Source organism: Rousettus aegyptiacus, unplaced genomic scaffold (assembly GCF_014176215.1).
Source record: "Rousettus aegyptiacus isolate mRouAeg1 unplaced genomic scaffold, mRouAeg1.p scaffold_m13_p_7, whole genome shotgun sequence".
Taxonomy (NCBI): domain Eukaryota; kingdom Metazoa; phylum Chordata; class Mammalia; order Chiroptera; family Pteropodidae; genus Rousettus; species Rousettus aegyptiacus.
Window position 1 is genome coordinate 3,711,378 of NW_023416310.1, and position 19,462 is coordinate 3,730,839.

Consider the following 19,462-nt stretch of genomic DNA (forward strand, 5'->3'; position numbering starts at 1 on the left):
CCGCGGGCCTCTACAGGCGCGGACTAGGGGACCAGGAAAGCACACGAGACGCCGCCTGGCTGGGTCCCGGCGGACGGAGGGGCGCTGGGGTGAATGAAGAGGCGGAATGTGCGCCCCCCTTTCCGCCCTGACGTTTCGATTCCCACTGAGAGGAGCTGTAGGATGTGGACTTGAATTTTGAGAACCTTCACTGTGGCAAGACTTTAAGCATCTCAGAGGATCAGTGCCCTAAAGCTTAGAAATGGGAAAAAAAAGAAAAAGAAAAAGGAAAATATTTGTGAAAAAAAGAAAAGTGTGCTGCAGAGGATGGCCCCAAGCCCCACTCGCCTTCCTAACAAGAAAGGCAGCTTGGGCGGGGCCCGGCCAGCGCTGGAGGCTTCCCGTGGGGATCCGCCCCCCACGGTCATTTGCCTGCTATTTGTTGCCCTTGGGGAGTCCCCCGGGGGAGGCCCCAAGCCCAGCTTCCCACCCAGCCCTGACTGCAGTGATGCACACTCACTGGAAAACCTAAGAGCTTTAATTCCGGGACACTTTTTCATTTACAAGGGTCAAAAATCCCAACTCAGCTAAAGCCAACAAATGGAGGCGGGGCGGGGGGGCGTGGCATGGATTTGCCCGCTCACAGCGAGGAAGTCTGCTGACGTCCAGGGCTCCAGTGAGTCATTCGGTCGCTAACTGGGTCTGCTCGGCAGCCCCACTGCTGCTGACCGGCCGACTCCCCGAGGTTATGCCGGGGGCCCTGGCACATCCCCACAGCTGCCCTGGAAGGAAAGACACTTTCATTCCTGCCAGCCCCTGCGCAGATCCCAGAAGGAGCCTATTGGTCTGGTTTATGTCACATGCTTACCCTCCAAGCATTCACTGTGTCCTGAGGAAAACAGGAATTATGATGGGCCTGGGGGAAGGAGCTGGGCAGATCCCACTCCTGTGTTTCCCATGAGGCCTTTCAGCCCTCAGGTAAATGCCTGGAGAGAAACAAATGAGCTTTGTGCAAACTCTAAACCCCCCAAGATATGTGGGGGGAGGGAGGAGAGCGTTCGGTCCCCGCCCAGCAAGAGGGCCACCTACCCGTTTGTATATAAAATCCTTGTTTCGGTTTTCCACAGATATTGAGGGTGTGTACAATAGGCAAGAGGAGGCTCCTGTGCCGGGCAGTTCTGAGACGGACCCCCCACCTCCTGCCCTGGGCTGCAGCCTGTACCGGCCCCTCCCCTCTAGGGTGGGCAGGACTTGCGGCTCGCTTCTAGCCAATGGGATATGCCACATAGGATGTCGTTCCCATGACCACATCCTGTCACACAAGACCCTGTCTTGGGTGACTAGACAGAGCCTCTCCTGCTGGCCTCGAGGAAATGAGCTGCCAAGGATGGGGCCTGTGGCGGGAAACTGCAGGCCACCTCTAGGACCCAAGCATGGCCTCCAGCTGGCCTCCAGCTGACAGTCAGTAAGAAGCCTGTTCCTGGCCCATACAGCCTCGCGGAAAGGAGTTCCGCCAACAAGCTGAGAGCGGGAGCAGATTCTTCCTCAGTCAAGTCGTCAGATGAGAACGCGGCCCAGCTGACGCGCCGCTGCGGATAAACTGAGACCACCGAGCGGAAGACCCAGCCGAGCCATGTCCAGAATCCTCTTGTATTATCTCATGGAAACTGTGAGATAATAACCACGTGTCGAATATACCCCCATTTTTTCTCTGCAGCAGAGAATTACCGCAGCCACCGGAGGGTCTCCCTGCCTCCGGCCTTGCGCCTGCTCAATCTGCTCTCTGCTCTGTGGTCAGAAGCACGGCCCTAAAATGCAAACGTGATTTCCTCTTCCCCTTCGTGTCCCATTCATGCCTGCTCTTGGTTCTCAGAATAAAACACAAACCTTCGGCACAGCCTGCAAGGCCCTTGCTTGCCTCATGATCATGCCCTCCCCCAAACTCCCGTCTCTGTGGGGGTGGGGTGGGAACCGATCTCCCCTGCCTCGCATGCTCCCGGCTTCCACGATCCACTCATTTTCCTCTGAAGTCTGTGGCCCCAGCACACACACACACACACACACACACACACACACACACACACACACCCCTTTTCTCTTCCTTTTCCCTTTCCTCTCTGAAGCTCAGCTCAGACACGGCCGGGAGGCAGCGTTCCAGCCCCAGGACGAAACGCCTGTCTGCAGTGGAGTCCCTGCTCCCTGCGTTTCCTGTGTGTCTGCCCCCAACCCCGTGTCCTCCCCCAGACTGTACTCCGGGAGGGCAGCAGGAGCCAGCTGTCTCAGGATCCCTGGGACCAGCTCGGGGCTGGCTGCCAGCAGGAGTCTGTTGAAAGGACTAAACGAATAGCATAGCCCGTCCACTTTCTGGATGGTGGTGGGGTCATTTAACCCTCTCATGTCCTCTGCATGAGGAGTAGGGGCTACACGTGGAAGGGGAATCTTGGTGACAGCGCTTCCCAGCCCCCGTGCCCGCTGGACTGCAGGGCGTCTGGGGTCTAGCTGACATTGGCTGGAATCCGGAGGCTGGGTAAAGCCCACAGGGACTGTTTTGTCTGCTCTCTGCCACCATACCGCCATCCCAACAATGCTGCCGCCACCCCGACAATGTGTCCTGTAGCTCAGAGCAGGAAGCCGAGGCAGAGAGGAGCCGGCCTCCCTGTAACCACTACCCCCTCCCCACCAGCTGCCTGAGGCAAACCAGCCTGGGTGTGTCCATCTGCAGAGGAAGTGGTGACCAGGCCCACCCTGAGGCTGGGAGGGCTTTTCCCCAGGGTGGGGAGTTTCCTGCTCTCCCCACACCAAACAAAGCCCTCGGTGTGCCCCCGAGGGACAAGGTGCTTCCAGTACCCTTCCCGCCGGCTCCCACCCAGAGGAATGTGCTGGGCCTGCCGCACTCCCGGCCCTCCCTTCCTTCCCCACCCAGAGCTCTGCTGGGAGCCGCGGGCTGGAAACTTGAAAGGCCTCCAGGCCCCACTCTGCACAGCGTAGGGTGGGGGTGTCTGAAAACGCTCAGGCCCTGGGGCCGCGGAGTCTGGGCTCACAGCACCCAGGGCCACCCGGCCTGGGGAGCCAACTGTGGTTTCCTGCACCAGAGTGGCGGGGGCACCAGCCCCCGCCCCGTGGGACTCAGGTCCCTGGGGGGCCCATATCTGGGGCTATCGGTGACGCAGTCCCAGTATGAGGCTCCCAGCCGTCCCCTTCTCTCCGAGGCATAAAACAAAACACACACAGACAGACACACTGGTTCTGACGTGAGGGGAAGCCTGGGCCCAGGTAAGCCAAAGAGCACCCTGCTCCGAGTGGGGGTCGGTCGGTCGCCTGTTCTCTCCAAGCGTGGCGGAAGGTCCCCTCTCCCTGTTGGAACGGCTCAGCTGGGCAGGCTTCTCAGTCCTGTGTTAGAGCCGCAGAAACGAGAAGCCGAGGTGCTGGCTGGGCTCCTGAGGGGCCTGTAGGACGCATGGGCTCGATGGTCAGTGTGGCCCCGGGCCAGAGGCTTCCGGGACTGGACGGCCAATGCAGTACAACATGAACTTTAAAAATCCAAATGGGGTGTGTGTGTCTGTGTGTGTGTGTGTGTGTGGTATGTTTGCACGTAGAACAAAGTCTGGCATTGCTTACCTGCCTGGGGGGGCGATGGAAGAGGGGGAGACGCACTTTTTCCCCCTGTGATGAGAGACAGAGAGGGGAAGAAAGGGGGAGGGGGAGGAGGCGCCAGGAGAATTTTACTTCGCATGTGCTTTTTTGTATTTCTTTCCTAGAAGGAGGACGAGCTGTTTTTCGCAATGGTACTATTAAAATTTATTTAATTTGCTATGTAAAATAGAGAAATCTTCCGTTGGGCCAGCCGCACAGACCTTAAGGACCTAACCAGGGACTTCAAACTCCCACTGCTGTCCGGGACAGTGGCCCGCGAGGGCCCAGCCTGCACACCTTCACCTGTGGGCAAGGCCTGGGGCGGGGCCGGGGGGCAGCGAGCAGCCGAGCGGAGCAGACGGCTGTGTGATTTGGATGAGTTCCTTACCCCCCACCTCGTCCTCAGTTTCCGCCTCTGCGCAATGGGAGTGACGATGCCTACGACGTCCGCGTACCCCTTCGCTGGGATCGGGGGGGAGGGGGTGCCGACAGCGTCTGGCGCACCGTGCGCGATGACAGCGGCCGACGCGACCCCCGTTTTCTTCACTTTGTGTTAACGTCGTTCGTCTTACTTTATATTGGTATCGTTCGGGGCAAAGCTGCACGACTGCCCTGGTCCCGCTGTGCGCTGCTCTGAGCTGGGTGGGGCATCTCCTTCGAGGGGTTAAAATCCATTTCTGTACCTGCCGAGTCAGGGGGCTGGCCAGCATGGGGCCACAGGGCCCGTGCAGCCTGACGGAGGCTCAGCCTGGCTGCCCCAGAGGGCGGGAGGGAGGAGCAGGCTTCGGGACAGACCCTGGCTCAGGCCCCTTCTGGGCCCACTTCTCCACTGGCCACTCTGCCAACGCCTGGAGCTGCTGCCCAGCTGGGCTGGTTCCAGGGCCACACTGGGTCACTGGGGAAGCCAGGCTGGCAGCGCACCCATCACAAGCTTCCAGCCAGGCAGAGGGGCTGAGCAGCCCCGGGGACACTTGGAAGGTGGCCCTCCCAGGCCAGAAGGTAGTGCATGCTGTTGCCCAATGCCCCTCAGGCCTCCGAAGGCTTCCTTCTGGGGCTGATCACGGGGTGGTGGCATCTGTCTAGGGGACCTCGTAGCACAGTGGAGGGCGCTGAGTTGGGAGCCCGTCTGGAGGCACGGCTTCCAGGCGTGTCTCTGCTCACACTCAGAGGTGACTGGATCACGTAGCTTCGTTCTCTGGGTTTCGGTTTCTCTTCCCACAAAACGAGGGGGTTGGACCAGAGCAGTGGTGTTCACAGGACGGTCCCTGGACCAATGGCGTTGTCGTCTGGGAACTTCCTAGAAATGCAAATTCTGGCTCCATTCAAGACCTTCTGAATCAGGAGCTCTGGGGAGGGCCCGGCATCTCCATTTCAACACACCCTGGCGAGGCGGGGTTCTGATGCTGCTCAAGGTCAAGGGTGCTGGACTGGATGTTGCCACAGCTCCTTGCTGGGGCTTCTTTCAATCTACCGGGCACTCCTTGTCCATGCAAAGAGGATGCGATGTCGTCCACGCTGAAACGTCACCTCCATTCTCTGGATAGTTACCGCCTGCTTGTCCCTAAACTCCTGTGGGAAGCCGTCCCAGAATGCTCTGCTGCTAACTCTGTGGGCGGGAGTGGGCAGGTACCCTCTGTGGCCCTGTACCTGTGCCTCCGTTTTGGCCCTTGGTATAAGTGCATCACCTTCTTCGTGGGTCAGTCTCTCCAGCAAATGGCCGGAACTGAAGGTCAGGGTTGTTCTTATTCCTCCACGGTCCCATATCGCTAAGCACACAGTAGGGCTCTCCTTCCCTGCACCATAGGTTGTCCTGCCCAGAGTCCCTGCCAAGTATCGGTCCCCCTCAGAGAAGCCTCCAGGGGCCCACTACACCCACAGCCCCGTCCTGGGGCTTTCCTTTAGCAAAAGTTTCAGGCTGGGGACCTGAGCCGGGGGGCCTGACCCATAGACACAAGCTGGTTCTCCCTCCTGGAAGGTCCGAAGACACAACACACAGAGGGTGTGCCTCCTTGGCGACACAGAGGGAGAAGGCAGAGCCCAGCAGCCTCAAGGCAGCCAGAGCTGCTAAGCAAAAGGATAATCAGCAGAAGCAGGAACAAAGCAGCCCCCTCCCTCGCCCCTCCCAGGAGGGGCAGAGAGCTGGGAGGTGGCGCACCCCACCATTCCAGGCACACTGCCAGGGCCGCGTGTGCTCTGTGCCCGTCTTCCAGAAAACACTTGGGAGAAGAAAGCCCGGCACTTGGGCTGGAGAGAAAGATCCTGGCTCCACCAGCACTGGCCAGTGACGATGGACAGGCTACTTTACCTCCCTATTCCTCAGTTTCTTCATCTATAAAATGGGGCTGGAAATCATAGAATGAAAAGGGATGAAGAGCCAACACCTCGCATGACTCTTGGCCCATGTTTGGTGTTTAATGCATGTCTGTTGAGCTGAAGCTCCCCGTAACTCAACCAGGGAAGGCATCGGTTTCCACATCTGTAAGGTAAACAGGTTGCTCTGGATGGTATGTGCCTCAACTACCCCTACGAACCCCTCTGCTCCCCCACTACCAGTGTCCCCGGAGAAGGAGACAGGAGCCCTGGGGTGTTGGCAGCAGCAGACACCCACTGCCAGGCAATTGGTAGATCAATCACTCAACAGCTAAGGGATTAGGGGGTGGGTGATTTCATTAATCCATCATTAGTCACTCATTTATTAAGTCTTATAGACCACTGGTCGAGCACGACCTGGTCCTTTTGCAGCCTCCAGTCTAGTGAGCTCAGCCCAGGGAGAAAGAGAAAGGCAGGAAGGGTGGGGCTGGACCCAGGCCTGGCGGGCAGCCAGCTCGCCCTCCCATGTTAGTGTTCCCTGACCCACCGCCCAGCGGGGCAGGCAGGTGGGGCGGGCAGGGCCGCCCCCAGCCCCGCTTTCTTCCTCTTGGCTCCACGGCTGGGCTCCGACCAAAGACTGAAAACTCAAGAGCTGCCAAGGCCCAGAGGGGCACCGAGGTCTCAGGAGGAGGAGTCTGCATGCTGCAGGTGCTCCCCTGTCGGCTGCTGCCGGGCCCAGGGCGGGGCGGAGTCAGCGCCAACTGTCTGCTTCTGACAAGGCCTGAAACCAGCACCGCCGAGCTCCATGGGGACAGACCGGCCCTCGCAGAACACAGTTATCAGAGAGGGAACCGACCTTCAAAAACACCTCATCGAGTCTCAGATTTGCGCACTTCACTGACCATGAGACTTCAGAACAAACTCTGGGGTCTGCCATTGAGTCGCCAATGTGTTGTTTTCGTAAGTTAGGGCATTAGGTACCATCTGCTGTCACCGTCTTTCCCTAGAGGCAGGACATTCTAACGAGAAAATATTAGGAGTATATAATCTCTGAATAAACAATAGCCCTTAAACCGTACTTAACGACACACACACACACAAAACGCGTTCTCTGTCCTTATGTTCAAAGCAAAACCAGGAAAACTAAAGTGCTCATAGTTCAGGACCGATATGAACCACAAGGCTAACCCGACTCCACTGCGCAGGTCAGAAAATTGAGACTTAGAGATGACAATGAGACCTGCCCCAGGTGTCCCAGCACTTTAATACCAAGAGCTAGGACAAGAACCCAATGCTCTGTGCAGCGTCAACGCCAACATTGTGGCCAGGTCTTCAGTGCGGCAGGCAGTCGCTGTCACCGTGTCTGGCTGAGTCCTTAACATGTTGCTCTGAGTCTATTCCAAACCCTTCTCACCTCACCGGGGCACCCTCCCCAGCAGAGAGCTTACCCTCCAATGTCACCAAGACGGTGGGTCACATGCGAGCACCCTGGCCTCCTCTCCTGTCCCAGAATCTTCTGGATCCGCGGCCATCTTCTCGTCCTGCCTGTCCTGCCTCCCCTGTGCGCCTCACCAGCCCCCCCCCCCCAGCCCGCACTTCCCAACCTGTTCCCACCATCGGCCCCTCCCCCACCTCTTGCTCCACTGACCCTTTCCCTTCGGCAGATAAACACCCTCTGAGCTTCTGTACTGCCGTTTAAAATTCCTTCCAAAGTTCAAAGAAAAAAGAAATCAAAATGGCTTTTACATATACGAAAACTCTCAAGTAAACTCCATCAAAGGAATACACAATAATATCATGAATTCTCACCTTTTCCACGTAGCTTGGTAAAAGTCAGAAGATTCAAGAAGGCCTGCATTAGTGAAGAAATAGGGAACGGGCTTTACAACGCATTGCTGGCAGGATAAATGAGCACCAAAGGATACTTGGAGGGCAATTTGACTATTTTTCTCAGTTAAAAATGCACATACCCACATTATCAGAGTTGTCATAGCAGCTTTATTATTCATAACAGCCCCAGACTGAAAACAACCCTGATGGCCATCAACAGAAGAATCAGCCAGTACACTGTGTTCAACAGCAACGAAAACAAATGAATCCCAACTAGATGCAACATGGCAGACGCAAAAGAGAATAAATCCTATATAATTCTCTGTGTACACGTTCAACACAGGCAAAAGTGATGCGTGGTGTGAGAAGCCATGATAAAAGTCATCCTGGACGGGCATCACGGAGGGGCTTCAGGATACTCCTAACATTCTGTTTCTTGATCTGGGTGCTGGTGACACAAGTGTGTTTTGCCTTGTGAAAATCCGTTGAGTTGGGCACTTTTTGCACTTTCCTGTATTTATGCTGTACTTCAATTAAAATTTACCAAGAACCAAAATAATAAAAGGAAAAAAAGAACTACGAGAGCAGCTGACCCAGCAATCCCAATTCTAGGACGTGTTCCTGTAGTCGTCCTTGCATGTGGACAAACGGTGTGCGGACGCGATGTCTCGGCAAACTGGAAACGACCCAACCCCCTGGCGACTTAAGCAGGAGTGGTTAAGTAAATAATGATATGTTGATATAAGGAAATATTATTTAACCACTACAAAGCATGAGGCTGGTCTTTGTGTACAGAAAGTAATCGCCACCAAGACACGTCGCGAGGTCAGCAAGCGAGGTTCAGAAGGTACAGAGACCACTATGCTTTGTGTCACGGTATATCTGCGTATACATAGACTCTCTCCGGAAGGACACTTGATAAAGTGGTGACGGTCTAACCAATGGCAACCTGCTCTCCTTTACGTGGGCGTTATCTGTGTCCACGCGCAGTCTGTCTGCTCAGCCTTCTCTGCCGGGAGGTCTGTGGTGCCTGGTGCTGACGAGACCTCCGTAGTGTCTAAGTGAATGGCCTCTGTCTTCGGTTTACAAACATGGCCACATCCCTCTGACTCCAAGAAGGACCAGAACCTGGGGTTTGGTGGCAACCACAGCCTGGAGTGAGAGAGTGAGTGGAAAAGCTTCACGGAAAAGTGATGTCTGGGTAGCGGCAGCGGAGAAGGGAGGCGAGAGCAGCACGAGTGAAGATCTGTCTTTCTGGAACATGAGCTACCGGTAGGCAGAAGCGGGCCTCGTGCCTTAAGGGCCCGGAGCCTCTGCTGCCCAAGTTTCCAAGCGTTCCTGTTGTCCTGGGAGCAGAAACAAGTTAAGGTGAGAGAAGCTCAGGCACCAGACTCCTGGAGAGCTGCCGTCCCCTCCCGGGCTACAGGGATAAGAGCCGCGACTTGGCCACACTGGCAGCCGGGATTTGGATCCAGGTTTGACTCCAAAGCCCTGGGTGGCCCTGCTGTTTGGAAGTCAGGACAGGCTTCCCTGAGAAATTGCGGTGCCGTCGCGCAGAGCACAAGTGGAGAAGGGCTGAGGTGTTCCATGCAGAAGGAACGCCATGTGCGAAGGGGTCCTGTAGTTGGGGAACTGGGTGGAAATGATGCAGGAAGCTGGGAGGCAGTGGCAGGAATCGCAGAGATCATGGGAGCCTGGACGAAGGCAGGAGTGGGTGACAGAGAGAAGTTAATAGTTTGAGAGAGAGTTAGGAAGAAGAAGGGCATGAAGTAATTGGCAGAAGGGTCTATGGCCATGCTACCCCGGACACACTGGATCTCATCTGATTGCGGAAGCTAAGCAAGGTGGGGCCTGGTTAGTACTTACATGGGAGACCACCTAGAAAGACCAGGTGCTGTAGGTGTTAAAAAAAAAAAAAAACTGGCAGAAGGAACAAGTGCAGAAAAGGGAGGATTTGTGGGTATCTGGAGCTGAGAAACCCAGATTTAGAGAGAATAAGTTCAGATTCAAGGACACGGAATTTGAGATGTCTGCAGGACAGCCAAGCTGCAGGCGGGGTGGGGGGGGGGCAGTGCAGTAAGTGCTTGCCTTTTATTCATTTATCCAACCAACAGTTACTGTTGGCTGCAGTGAGCCAGGCACTGAGGATTTCCAGTGAATTAAGCTAGCTCCCTAACCTTAAGAAGGTTCCCTCTGGTGGGAAGACACTCAACAAATAACTAAAGAAACAGAAAAGTTACAGGTCATGAAAGGCTCTGTGGAGGACGTGGGGAAGATGAAACAGAAAGGAGTTGGTGGTCACCGTACTCAATTCCTCTGCCCAAGCAGGACATGCCTGTGAAGAACAAGTCGTGGTCAGAGCCGTGGGCCCCACCTCCTTCCTTCTCAGGATGAGAACGGAAGTACAGGGGTCGGAGAAGAAAGAGCAGGTTTCACCAAGCATCTTTCAGGTAGTTAATTGGCTTGCCCCCCCCCACCCCCCGCCTCCCCCCCCACACACACACACAACAGTGGAAACTAGCCCAAAGCTGTGAGGAGGGGCACCAGAGGCAGACACAGGCGTAGAAACTGCTCTGGGTGCCCGCAGGAAAAAGAAGATGCAGGTATGTCAGCTGGATCCAGCCAGCTTTCAAAGCTCTTCCTGGTCAGTGATGCACTTCTAACAGCTGACAGTAGATTAATAAAATCTAAAAACAATTACAGTGAGTCCCCTCTACTGGACAGATTCAGTCCATGGAGTCTATGACCTGGAAGACTGCAGGAGGCGGCGCCTTTAAGCGCAGTCCCCCGCTCCCCAGTCAGCCCAGCCAGGCCCAGGGACTTCCCTGGCTGCAGCTGCGCCGCCCGCGCCGCCCGCGCTGCCCGCGCCGCCGCCGGAACCTTTCCCCTACTTTCCAGGGCCTCAGGCCCCGCCCCTTCCCCGGACCAAAACACGTGCCGCATCCCGCCCTTCCCGATCACACCGCAGCCAGGCTTTGATTACGCGACTCCCCCCGGCGCCCATTGGCTGGCCGTGCTCGAGCCGCACGCGGATTGGCTGGTGGGCATCCGGCCCCGCCCCGGCGGGGGCGCGGTGTATTTTGGTTTGCCTCCGCGCTCCGCCCCCGCGGCCGCGCCCTCCGCGGTCGCCCCGCCCCTCCCGCACCGCGAGGGCTGAGCCAGGGCAGAGCCGCGCCGGCGGGCGGAGGCGCGCATCGGCCGCAGGAGCGCAGAGTGGTGGACACGGCCTCCGCCACGCACGTGCGCCTGTTGCCGTGCTTTGAGCTCCCGCCCCGCAGCCGCTTTGTTGCCTCTGTGCCGCCGGCACCATGCACGCGCCGGGCTCCGCAGGTCTGGGCGAGACGCGCGCGGTGAGTTGCCGCCCATCTGAGCGAAGGGCCAGGCGGGCTCGCGCTGCCTGTGCGGGGCGTGATCGCGAGGGAGGGCGGGGACGCGCGGGGCCTCGCCTCGGCCGCACCGTTAGGGACCCGGACGGGCTCCAGAGCCCAGAGGGGTGGTGGCCGCCTGGGGCTGGGGGGGGCGTGTGTGTGCCTCGCGCGGCCCTTCACACAGCTTTGTCTCGCGCTCCCGCAGCGGCGCCGCCCCGCCGGCCTTGGGCGCGGGGCTATTTCCAGGCCATGACGTCACCAGGCCCTGTGAAGTGGCGGCGGTTGGGCGGGGCGCGGCTGCAGGGAGCACGGCATGCGGGTGGTGGGAAGGGCGAGGGGGCGGGGCAAACGCTGGCGGGAACGCGGCATGCGGGCGGCGGGGCGGGGCCAGGCCTGCGAGGGGCGGGGCGCCGGCGGCGGGGCCGGGACTGTGGGAACGCGGCGCGCGGGAGATGGAGAGCGCGAGGGGGCGGGGCGCCAGCTGGCGGGAAGGCGGCACGCGGTGCGGGGCGGGCGGGGCGCTCCTTCCTCGGCTGGGCAACGCCCTGCCTTGAGAGGGCTGTGGTGAGTGCGCCCGAGAGGTGACAGAAATGCACGTGTAGGGACACACTCCAGGTGGCTTTGCCAACTCAGAAGAGCCATGCTCTCAATCCTTTGACAGAGTCGGTGTCAGTGCCTCCCCGTGCGACTAGCCGCTTTGGCTTACACCTCAGGAATTAAAGTCTTTTCAATCGTTCCTTTTTAAGGAATTTCTTAAGAGTTTTCTGTGGAAACTCCTTGCCAGCCAAGTCCAGTCATTTTCCTTTCTTTTTTGGACATTGGCTTAAAAGCAAAATTGCCGAGAGTGTTCTATTGACACTTTTTCCTAGAACAGAGCTTGTGCGTGGCACGTGGTATATTTGTTCCCTGCATGGCGAAGGCTCCTGGCTGGGTATCCACGTGCCCGTCAGGGTTAGCCCGCTGTTTCCCCTGGACTGAGAAGCCGTCGTGTCGTGTTGCCTTTAGGTTGACATCATAGACATATGCGAGTCAATCCTGGAGAGGAAGCGGCATGACAGCGAAAGGTCTACATGCAGCATCTTGGAGCAGAACGACATCGAAGCCGTTGAGGCTCTCGTTTGCATGAGCTCCTGGGGTCAAAGGTCCCTGAAAGGTGACCTGTCAAAGGTCAGACCCCTCACACCCGTGTCTGACTCTGGAGATGTCACCACGACTGTGCATGTGGACGACGCCGCACCCGAGCTACCAAAGGACTTCCATTCTTTATCGACGCTGGTAAGAGGTGGGGCAGAGGAGAGTTTTTGTGCAGCGTGTACGTTAAATAACTGTGCCGAGGACCTCGTGGGTAGATGCACTGGGATGCTGGCGAGCAAGTTCACGGCCTCCCCACGTGGAGGACCTAAGGGCGAAACTTCTTTTGTCTTTTGGAAATACGTTCTGTCCATTGATAGACGATAGCTTGCAGACGCAGTGTTAAAATGTCCATGGGATGCGGCCTATAGATTGATTCAAGACAGTAAACTATACTCATGTCCCTGGGGAATTGCAGGGAGCTAGGTTTCCCCAGGTGAACCTGCCCAGGATCACGGTACGTGGGTGGCCAAGGAAAGCCTGTGCTTTGGCACAGGACACCCTTCGTTAACAGGGTCAAAATAGTGGCCTCTCGGCCTCCGTGTGGCAGCCAGCTTCTCCCTTGTGTGAGTTGGCTAGAGTCAAGCACTGTTTTTTGTTTTCTTAGCTTGCTACAGCTATGAAATTGCTGGGAGAAATTGCTTCTCAGCTTGGAGGAGTTGAGAGCTGTCAGTTGCTAACAGAAGTGAAAATAGTAATCTAATTGTCCTGGGCTGGAAGCTTGCACTGGAAGGAGGGTGTGGAGAGCCGACCTGGAGAGGGACGAGAAGGCGGTAGAGATGACTGGACCAGTGCTGCCTGGCTGCCAGGCCCCTCTGGGAGTTGCTCGGCCCTGGGCCCTTCCATGGCGAGGCCGACGATAAGTGGGAGTTGTCGGGGGCAGTACAAGGAGAGGCTTGGTTTCGGCAGGATTAGAGCATGGCCTTGTGGGATCATCCCAGGAGGATTACCTTGCAGCTAGTAGGCACCAGCTAAGTTGTGGTTAAATGATTTAACTGGAATTTAAACATTTTTCAAGAATCTAAAGTTTTTGTGAAAAGCTCTCATTTTGAATATGATTTTTTTTCCCTCACCTCTAGTCCTAATGCTTATATTGCTCATTTCAGCAACTGTGCCAGCCCAGCAGCGGCACCAACATTCTCACAGCCGAGCAAAGGGGCGGATTTGGGAGAGGTCAGGAAAGGGGGAGAAAACGCGAAAGTAAAGAGCCTTATGCAGCCTCGAAACCCACCAGGCGTGGTTGTGAGCAGGCTTATACCAGTCTTTTCTACAGGTTTTTTAAAAAGGCACTGGGGGCAACATGATCAAAGTAAGACCCTTTTAAAATTTAACCAAAACAACCTTTTCACACAGTACCTTTTTTTGTTTTTTTGTTTTTTTTTAAGTGCATGACTCCTCCTCAGAGCCCTGATCTCATGGAGCTGTCGACGGGGACGCTTGTTCCTTCCCAAGTAACTGATCCCAAAGCACGCGTGGTCACGGCCGTCCCCCCGGCCTCTAGTGGGGCAGCCAGAGTGCTGAGCCGGGGGGCAGAGAGGGACCTGCCTGGCTTGAAGCCAGAGCTGCTGGAGCCAGCCCCTGGCCGCCCCCCCTGCAGGGCCGTGGTGACCAGTGTCATTCGCCACACCATGGGGAGCCCTACTCCTGTCCCCACGCAGACTCAAGAATGCCCCCTGGCAGACAACAGAGAAGGAGAAGCACGGCTTCTGGGACATGTTGAAGCTCCGCAGGACACACACCTCACAAACAGTTTACTCAGCGTTAACGCAGTGTCTTGTCAGCCTTGCTCACATAAGTCGGGTGGCCTGATCCCCACTGACAAAGGCCAGCAGGCACATTGGCCAGTTGCAGTTCAGACCTGCTCACCAAAGAATTACGAAAATGACTTGCCAAGGAAAGCCGCTCCTCTGATTTCTGTCCCCATCCCCAGTCCCCCGGTCCTTTGCCAAATGATCCCTGTGACTGGACAAAGTGGCATATTATCAGCTTTTTTGAAGCCACCTCCCCAAGTATCAGCCGGGACTGTCAAACCCATTCTACCCCATGCTGCTCTGTTGCCCCAGCCTGTGTTCGTGGGACCATCTGTGCCTCAGGGAACTGTGATGCTCGTTCTGCCCCAGGGGGCACTCCCCCAGCCTGCCGCCTGTTCTTCGAGTATGATGGCTATCGGGAATACCAGGTTACTGCCTCTTGCCCCTGCTCCCGTGTTCATTGCCTCCAGCCAGAACTGTGCCCCTCAGGTAGACTTTTCCCGAAGGAGAAATTATGTTTGCAACTTTCCAGGCTGCCGGAAAACGTACTTCAAAAGTTCCCACCTCAAGGCTCATCTTCGCACGCACACAGGTGAGTACTGAGGCAGGTAGGGCCTCGGGGATGTCAGGTCCCATGGTTAAGAAGCACACTTGAGCCCTCGAGTGGGAGGGAAGTGAGAGGACCACAGGGAAAGTGGAGACATGGCTTTTTTCTTTAGGTTCTGAAAAGCCTTCACAGTCTTGTAGGTTTGGGATTCGCATTAGTACAGCTGTCAGTGCGGTTCTACCATGTGGCATCTGCTCGCCCCAGTGGGCGGGATGCAGCACAGCCCTGGGATCGTGGTCCTTTGACGGGCATTTAGATGATGCTCGCATCGTCCTTTTCACGTCGCAGTAGACATTTTATTTTTTCTTCGCGTTTTAGAAAATGTGCGCTCCCGTTCAATAAACATCTTATCAGTGTGACTGACTTAGATTTATTATGGGGAAAAGTCTCCCCAAAGTAATGAAGTTTGAATTCTAGAATAATATGAACTTCAAAGGGATATAGTTCCTTACTTTGGGGAATATATAGGTTTTAATTCAGAAGGAGAAATCACGCAAGAAATTAACTGTAATGACAGTGATCTCTGCGGTCTTAGCTGGTCCTGTGGTTTTAATAGTCTGCTTGTGAAACTCGCCTTTCAGGGCTCACAGGACCACTTACGGGGAGCACAGTGGCAGGCCACAGGCTCCGCAGTGAGGGTGTGTTTCATAGACGCTCTTGGTCACGAAACCCCTTCCACCACAGTGTCTGCGACCGGCCTGTGGGACACCAGCGCGTTGTGGGACGTAGCGGCAGGGAAAGGGAACGGGAGGGCGTCGCTGTCGTGCTTTATTCCAGAATGCGTGAGAGAGGGCGGCCTCTAATCAGCACACTGAAGCCCTGATGGTGGCAGCTCCAGCTTGCAGAGTGAGGCGGAGTCTGGGACGGGGTGCAGGCGCTGCAGGAGGGGCTCCACTGCGCCCCACTCTGCAGCGTGGGCTGTCGGCTTCGGGGACGAGGCTCCGCCAGCAGCTCGCCTCTCTGCCTTTACTTTCTCCAGTTCCACCCTTCCTTACGGAAAACCCTGAAAGGCCTTGCCAGTCAGTTCTCGAAGTGACCCCTCGCCTCTCCTTTCTTCTTTGACCCTAGTGGTTTATTGTGTTTCCCACCACATTTTTTCTTTTTTTAAAAAAAAATTCCTTACATGCTTGACGGATCTCACTGGATATAAACTCTTGGTGTCCGACACAAGAACCTGACACTAGTAAATTATGGGTGGCCCTTGGTGCTGCAGGGTGGCTGTCGTAGCTGATTCAGAGGGGACAGGCGCCTCTGACGGGCTCACTGACTTGGCCGGTTCTGTTTTTTGCTGATCCGACTGAGGTGAACCTCACATCGCATCCAAACACAGATTGCAGGTTTGGGGAGGCGATGGAATGAGGTTTTACTGTTACCTCGTCAGCCTCACTTGGGAGAAATGCAGGATGGCATGAAAGGAGATGATCAGCACAGGCTCTTTTCAGGTTTCCCAAAATACTCCAATTTAAATAACCGGCATAAGAAGCTGATCTTTCGGATCAGCTTCTTATGCCATTTGTCAACACGAAACTTTCATAAGAAATAGAAACTTTGGGTAAGTTTACCTTAAATAAGATAGTGTTCCATGGATCTCGACCGACCTGAAAAATGTTTTAATTAGAAAAAGGTAAAGTGAGCAAAAGCTACATTTTTGATCTGTTGAAAACAGGTAGGGTACTTTATAAATCCCAGGGTAAAGGGTGGTTCGTCTTTGTTCAACACCTGGCCGTCCTGGCCCGGTGCCAGCAGTGGTACTGGTTTCCTGGGAACAGGTGGGCATCCTTTTTATACGTCTACAACATGGGGTCTTTGAAATCCATGAAGTTCAGGCCTTTTCTTAGAATGGTTCACGAAACCATTGTGATGCGGATATTCCCCATTAATTCAACTATGAAAAACATCAAATAGTTGGTGTCTCTCCAACACTCTTTCATTCAAAAGCACCTATTCGCCACCTGCCATACAGAGTACTGCGCCGGGGCTAAGCTGTGCAAAGACGGATGAACTAGACAAGTCATCACCCCTTGGAAAGGCAGGTCACACGGCGGTGCGTAGCAGTGCTTAACAAGTCATTTCACGCGGTCACACAAGCAATGTACGATTGTCACAGCCCGATCAAGATAAGAGCTTCAGGATGCAGGAAAGGGGCCCTTCTGCTCTGTGGGGAAGGGCTTCATGTCACCTGCAGACAGAGCCCCCACCCCCCCGGCTCACCTCTGGGACTCCAGGGAGACACAGTGAGGGTCGCCTGCTGGGGGCTCAGCACATGAATGAATGACAGACTCTGGGAGCTGGTAACGGCAACAGGAAGGTGGCTGTTGGAATTCCAACCCATCGTGCGACCTTTTTGTTGGGTAAATAACATATGAAGATGGAAGTAATGAGCCTGCGAAGTCATATAGGTCCCTGGAGGGAATCTTTTTAGATGCGTAGCTTCTTGAGAGGGAAAGAATTACTATTCCTTTCAAAAATCTTTCCCCTGCTATGAGCTAACAGTCAAAGATTTATTTTTATTTAAAAATGTCTTTTGAAAGATTAGATTAGTTTGAGGGCTCTGGGCCCAGGCGTGGTACATCTCAGGGGAGGCAGGAAGAGATGAGACTTGGAGGATTTCTTGACTTCTGAGTGACCTGACACCAGAATAATAGGCTATTACTTTCTTCCTAGACTTTGATGAACAAAATTCAAAACGCCACAAGTGAACCGTTGAGCAGCTACACTTTAATTTGTGCTTTCTCGCCTCTTAGGAGAGAAGCCTTTTGGCTGCAGCTGGGCTGGCTGCGGTAAGAAATTCGCCCGCTCGGACGAGCTCTCTCGCCACCGCAGGACACACACTGGGGAGAAGAAGTTCGTGTGCCCAGCGTGCGACCGGCGTTTCATGCGCAGCGACCACCTGTCGAAGCATGCCCGGCGCCACCTGACCACCAAGAAGACCGCTGGCTGGCAGGCAGAGGTTGGCAAACCGAACAGCATTGCCTTGGAGACACCCGGAGGCCACCGGTGAGCCCCCCGGCCGCTGCCTGGAAGGCCGGCTGGGGGTGGCTGGCAAGTGGCCCACGGAGTTGTAAGGAGCCTTCTTTCAGGAAAGGGACTGGTGGCTTTCTCTCCCCACAACCGTTGTCTCGGGGGCTGGGGGAAGTGGGGAACTGGTTCTAATGAAAGTAGGTTAACTTTCTTTTCGGTTGACCCTGTTCAATATCTTTTGTAGTTTTAGAAGTTTTTTAAGGAAATGGAAGAAAATTTGATAATGTAAATCACCAGCATTCAAATAAACGTTTCGGCAATAAATTTTACAATACCTGGATTTTTACAACCTTTCTATTCATGTTTTGTAGAAATGAGACAGGGTACTGATTTTTATACTGTTTTTTATGAAAGTATTTATATCATTGGTACTCCGATCACCAGTTTCTATATAGATGATTTTGCAATCTTGTTTCCAGTGTTTAACAATGTTTTTATAGTAACCCTGCTTTTAGTAACCTTGGCACATTATTCAGCCAAAAAAAAAAAAATCAAAAGTTTGTAATCAGGCCTTTTAGATCTAAGAATTTTTTAGTAGCAGAACTGGTTGAATAGGGGTCTCGTAAAGAAATAGAGGAAAAAACCGCAGTCAGCTTCTTCATAATATTTTCAAGGGAAATTCCAGGCAACCATTTCTTTAAAGCTGCAGCCCAAGGAATTAAAATTTTGGTTTAGTAGAACTAGTTACCTGTGTCTGTGGTATGACTTGTGGAGGATGTTCCCCAGAGCAGTGGTCCCTGACCTTTGTGGCACCAGGGACCGGTGCTTCTACGAGAATCTGTCTGATGATCTGAGGTGGAGCTGAGGCGGTGATGCTGGTGCTGGGGAGCAGCTGCGAACACGGGTGAATCTTCACTCGCTTGCTTGCCACTCACCTCCTGCTCTGTGGCCCGGTTCTTGACAGGCTGCAGACCAGTATACAGGTCCATGGCCCAGGGGTTGGGGACCCCTGCCGCAGAGAACAACTTAAAACATTCTATAGATACCCTGTGAGCAGGAAGCTGCTGTAGGATCTGAGTGTCCATGCTCTGCCAGGAACAAACCAGTTTCCTGTTTGTACCTCAAACACCAAAAAACAAATAAGTACTCAAACCCAGCTGCTTCGTCAATTGTCAGTTGACTTCTTTTGCTGTGGCCTTATCCATAGTGTTTTGTGGGTAGAGTAACTTCTTATTAGAGAAGAAGGAAATATCCTCATTGGTTAGAGGAACTTTCCACCAAAGCGTAGCTTATCTGAGGCGAAGTGTACATGCCAATGGTCAGCTCCAGTGTTCTCGTTCCTTTATTAAGAACTACAGAAAATGCAAGTTCTGAAAAGTGGCAGTAATGCCATCCCGCTGCCCTTCCGTTCAGGTCATTCGAAGGAAATTGTTTTAGCCAAACAAAATGACTGGGAAGGGGGGCATTTTGCAGTCTGCCTAGAAAATAGCTAGTGGGCACCACTTGGAAGCTGCGCAAGCGCAGACCCTAACCACATGGAGGCCGCCCCGGGCCCTGCCCGGGTCCAGGAGGCCACGGAGGCCGCCCGGGCAGTGCGTTACCCTGCGCTGTGATTCTGGGGAGGTTTGGTTCGTGCCGTGTGTGTTTCGATTTTGTCTTTGCCACATTGACATTTACCTTTATTAAAATGGGAAGATGAGATAGTGAATAAATACAATTAGGTTCTATGTTCAGGTCTTTTTAGTCTGATTACCCTCTCATTCATTATATGTTAGTTGATACCTGCTAAGTTGTCCTCTAGTATCAACTGCTAATTGACCTCCCGGCCTATAAGTGCTGGCTGTGTTTAGGAGGCTTTTATGTTTTTGGACACTTCCTTGGTTGCGCATTCG

The 19,462-nt window shown here is 54.6% G+C and overlaps 1 protein-coding gene and 1 pseudogene across 2 annotated transcripts; both read left to right on the top strand.

Annotated features, from left to right (window-relative positions):
• The first annotated feature begins 2,806 nt into the window (after positions 1-2,806).
• KLF11 (Kruppel like factor 11) lies at positions 2,807-18,121 on the top strand. Of its 2 annotated transcripts, none has more exons than XM_016138088.2 (4): positions 2,807-3,252; positions 12,126-12,395; positions 13,637-14,594; positions 17,354-18,121. In XM_016138088.2, exons 2-4 carry the CDS (start codon positions 12,243-12,245, stop codon positions 17,608-17,610), a joined length of 1,368 nt encoding a protein of 455 aa, XP_015993574.2. In that variant the 5' UTR covers positions 2,807-3,252; positions 12,126-12,242; the 3' UTR covers positions 17,611-18,121. The 2 variants fall into 2 exon arrangements, with proteins under 2 accessions (XP_015993574.2, XP_015993573.2); XM_016138087.2 differs by lacking the exon at positions 2,807-3,252 and adding an exon at positions 10,923-11,102.
• Positions 9,537-9,655, top strand: LOC118605741 (annotated as a pseudogene).
• Positions 18,122-19,462: the final 1,341 nt, after the last annotated feature.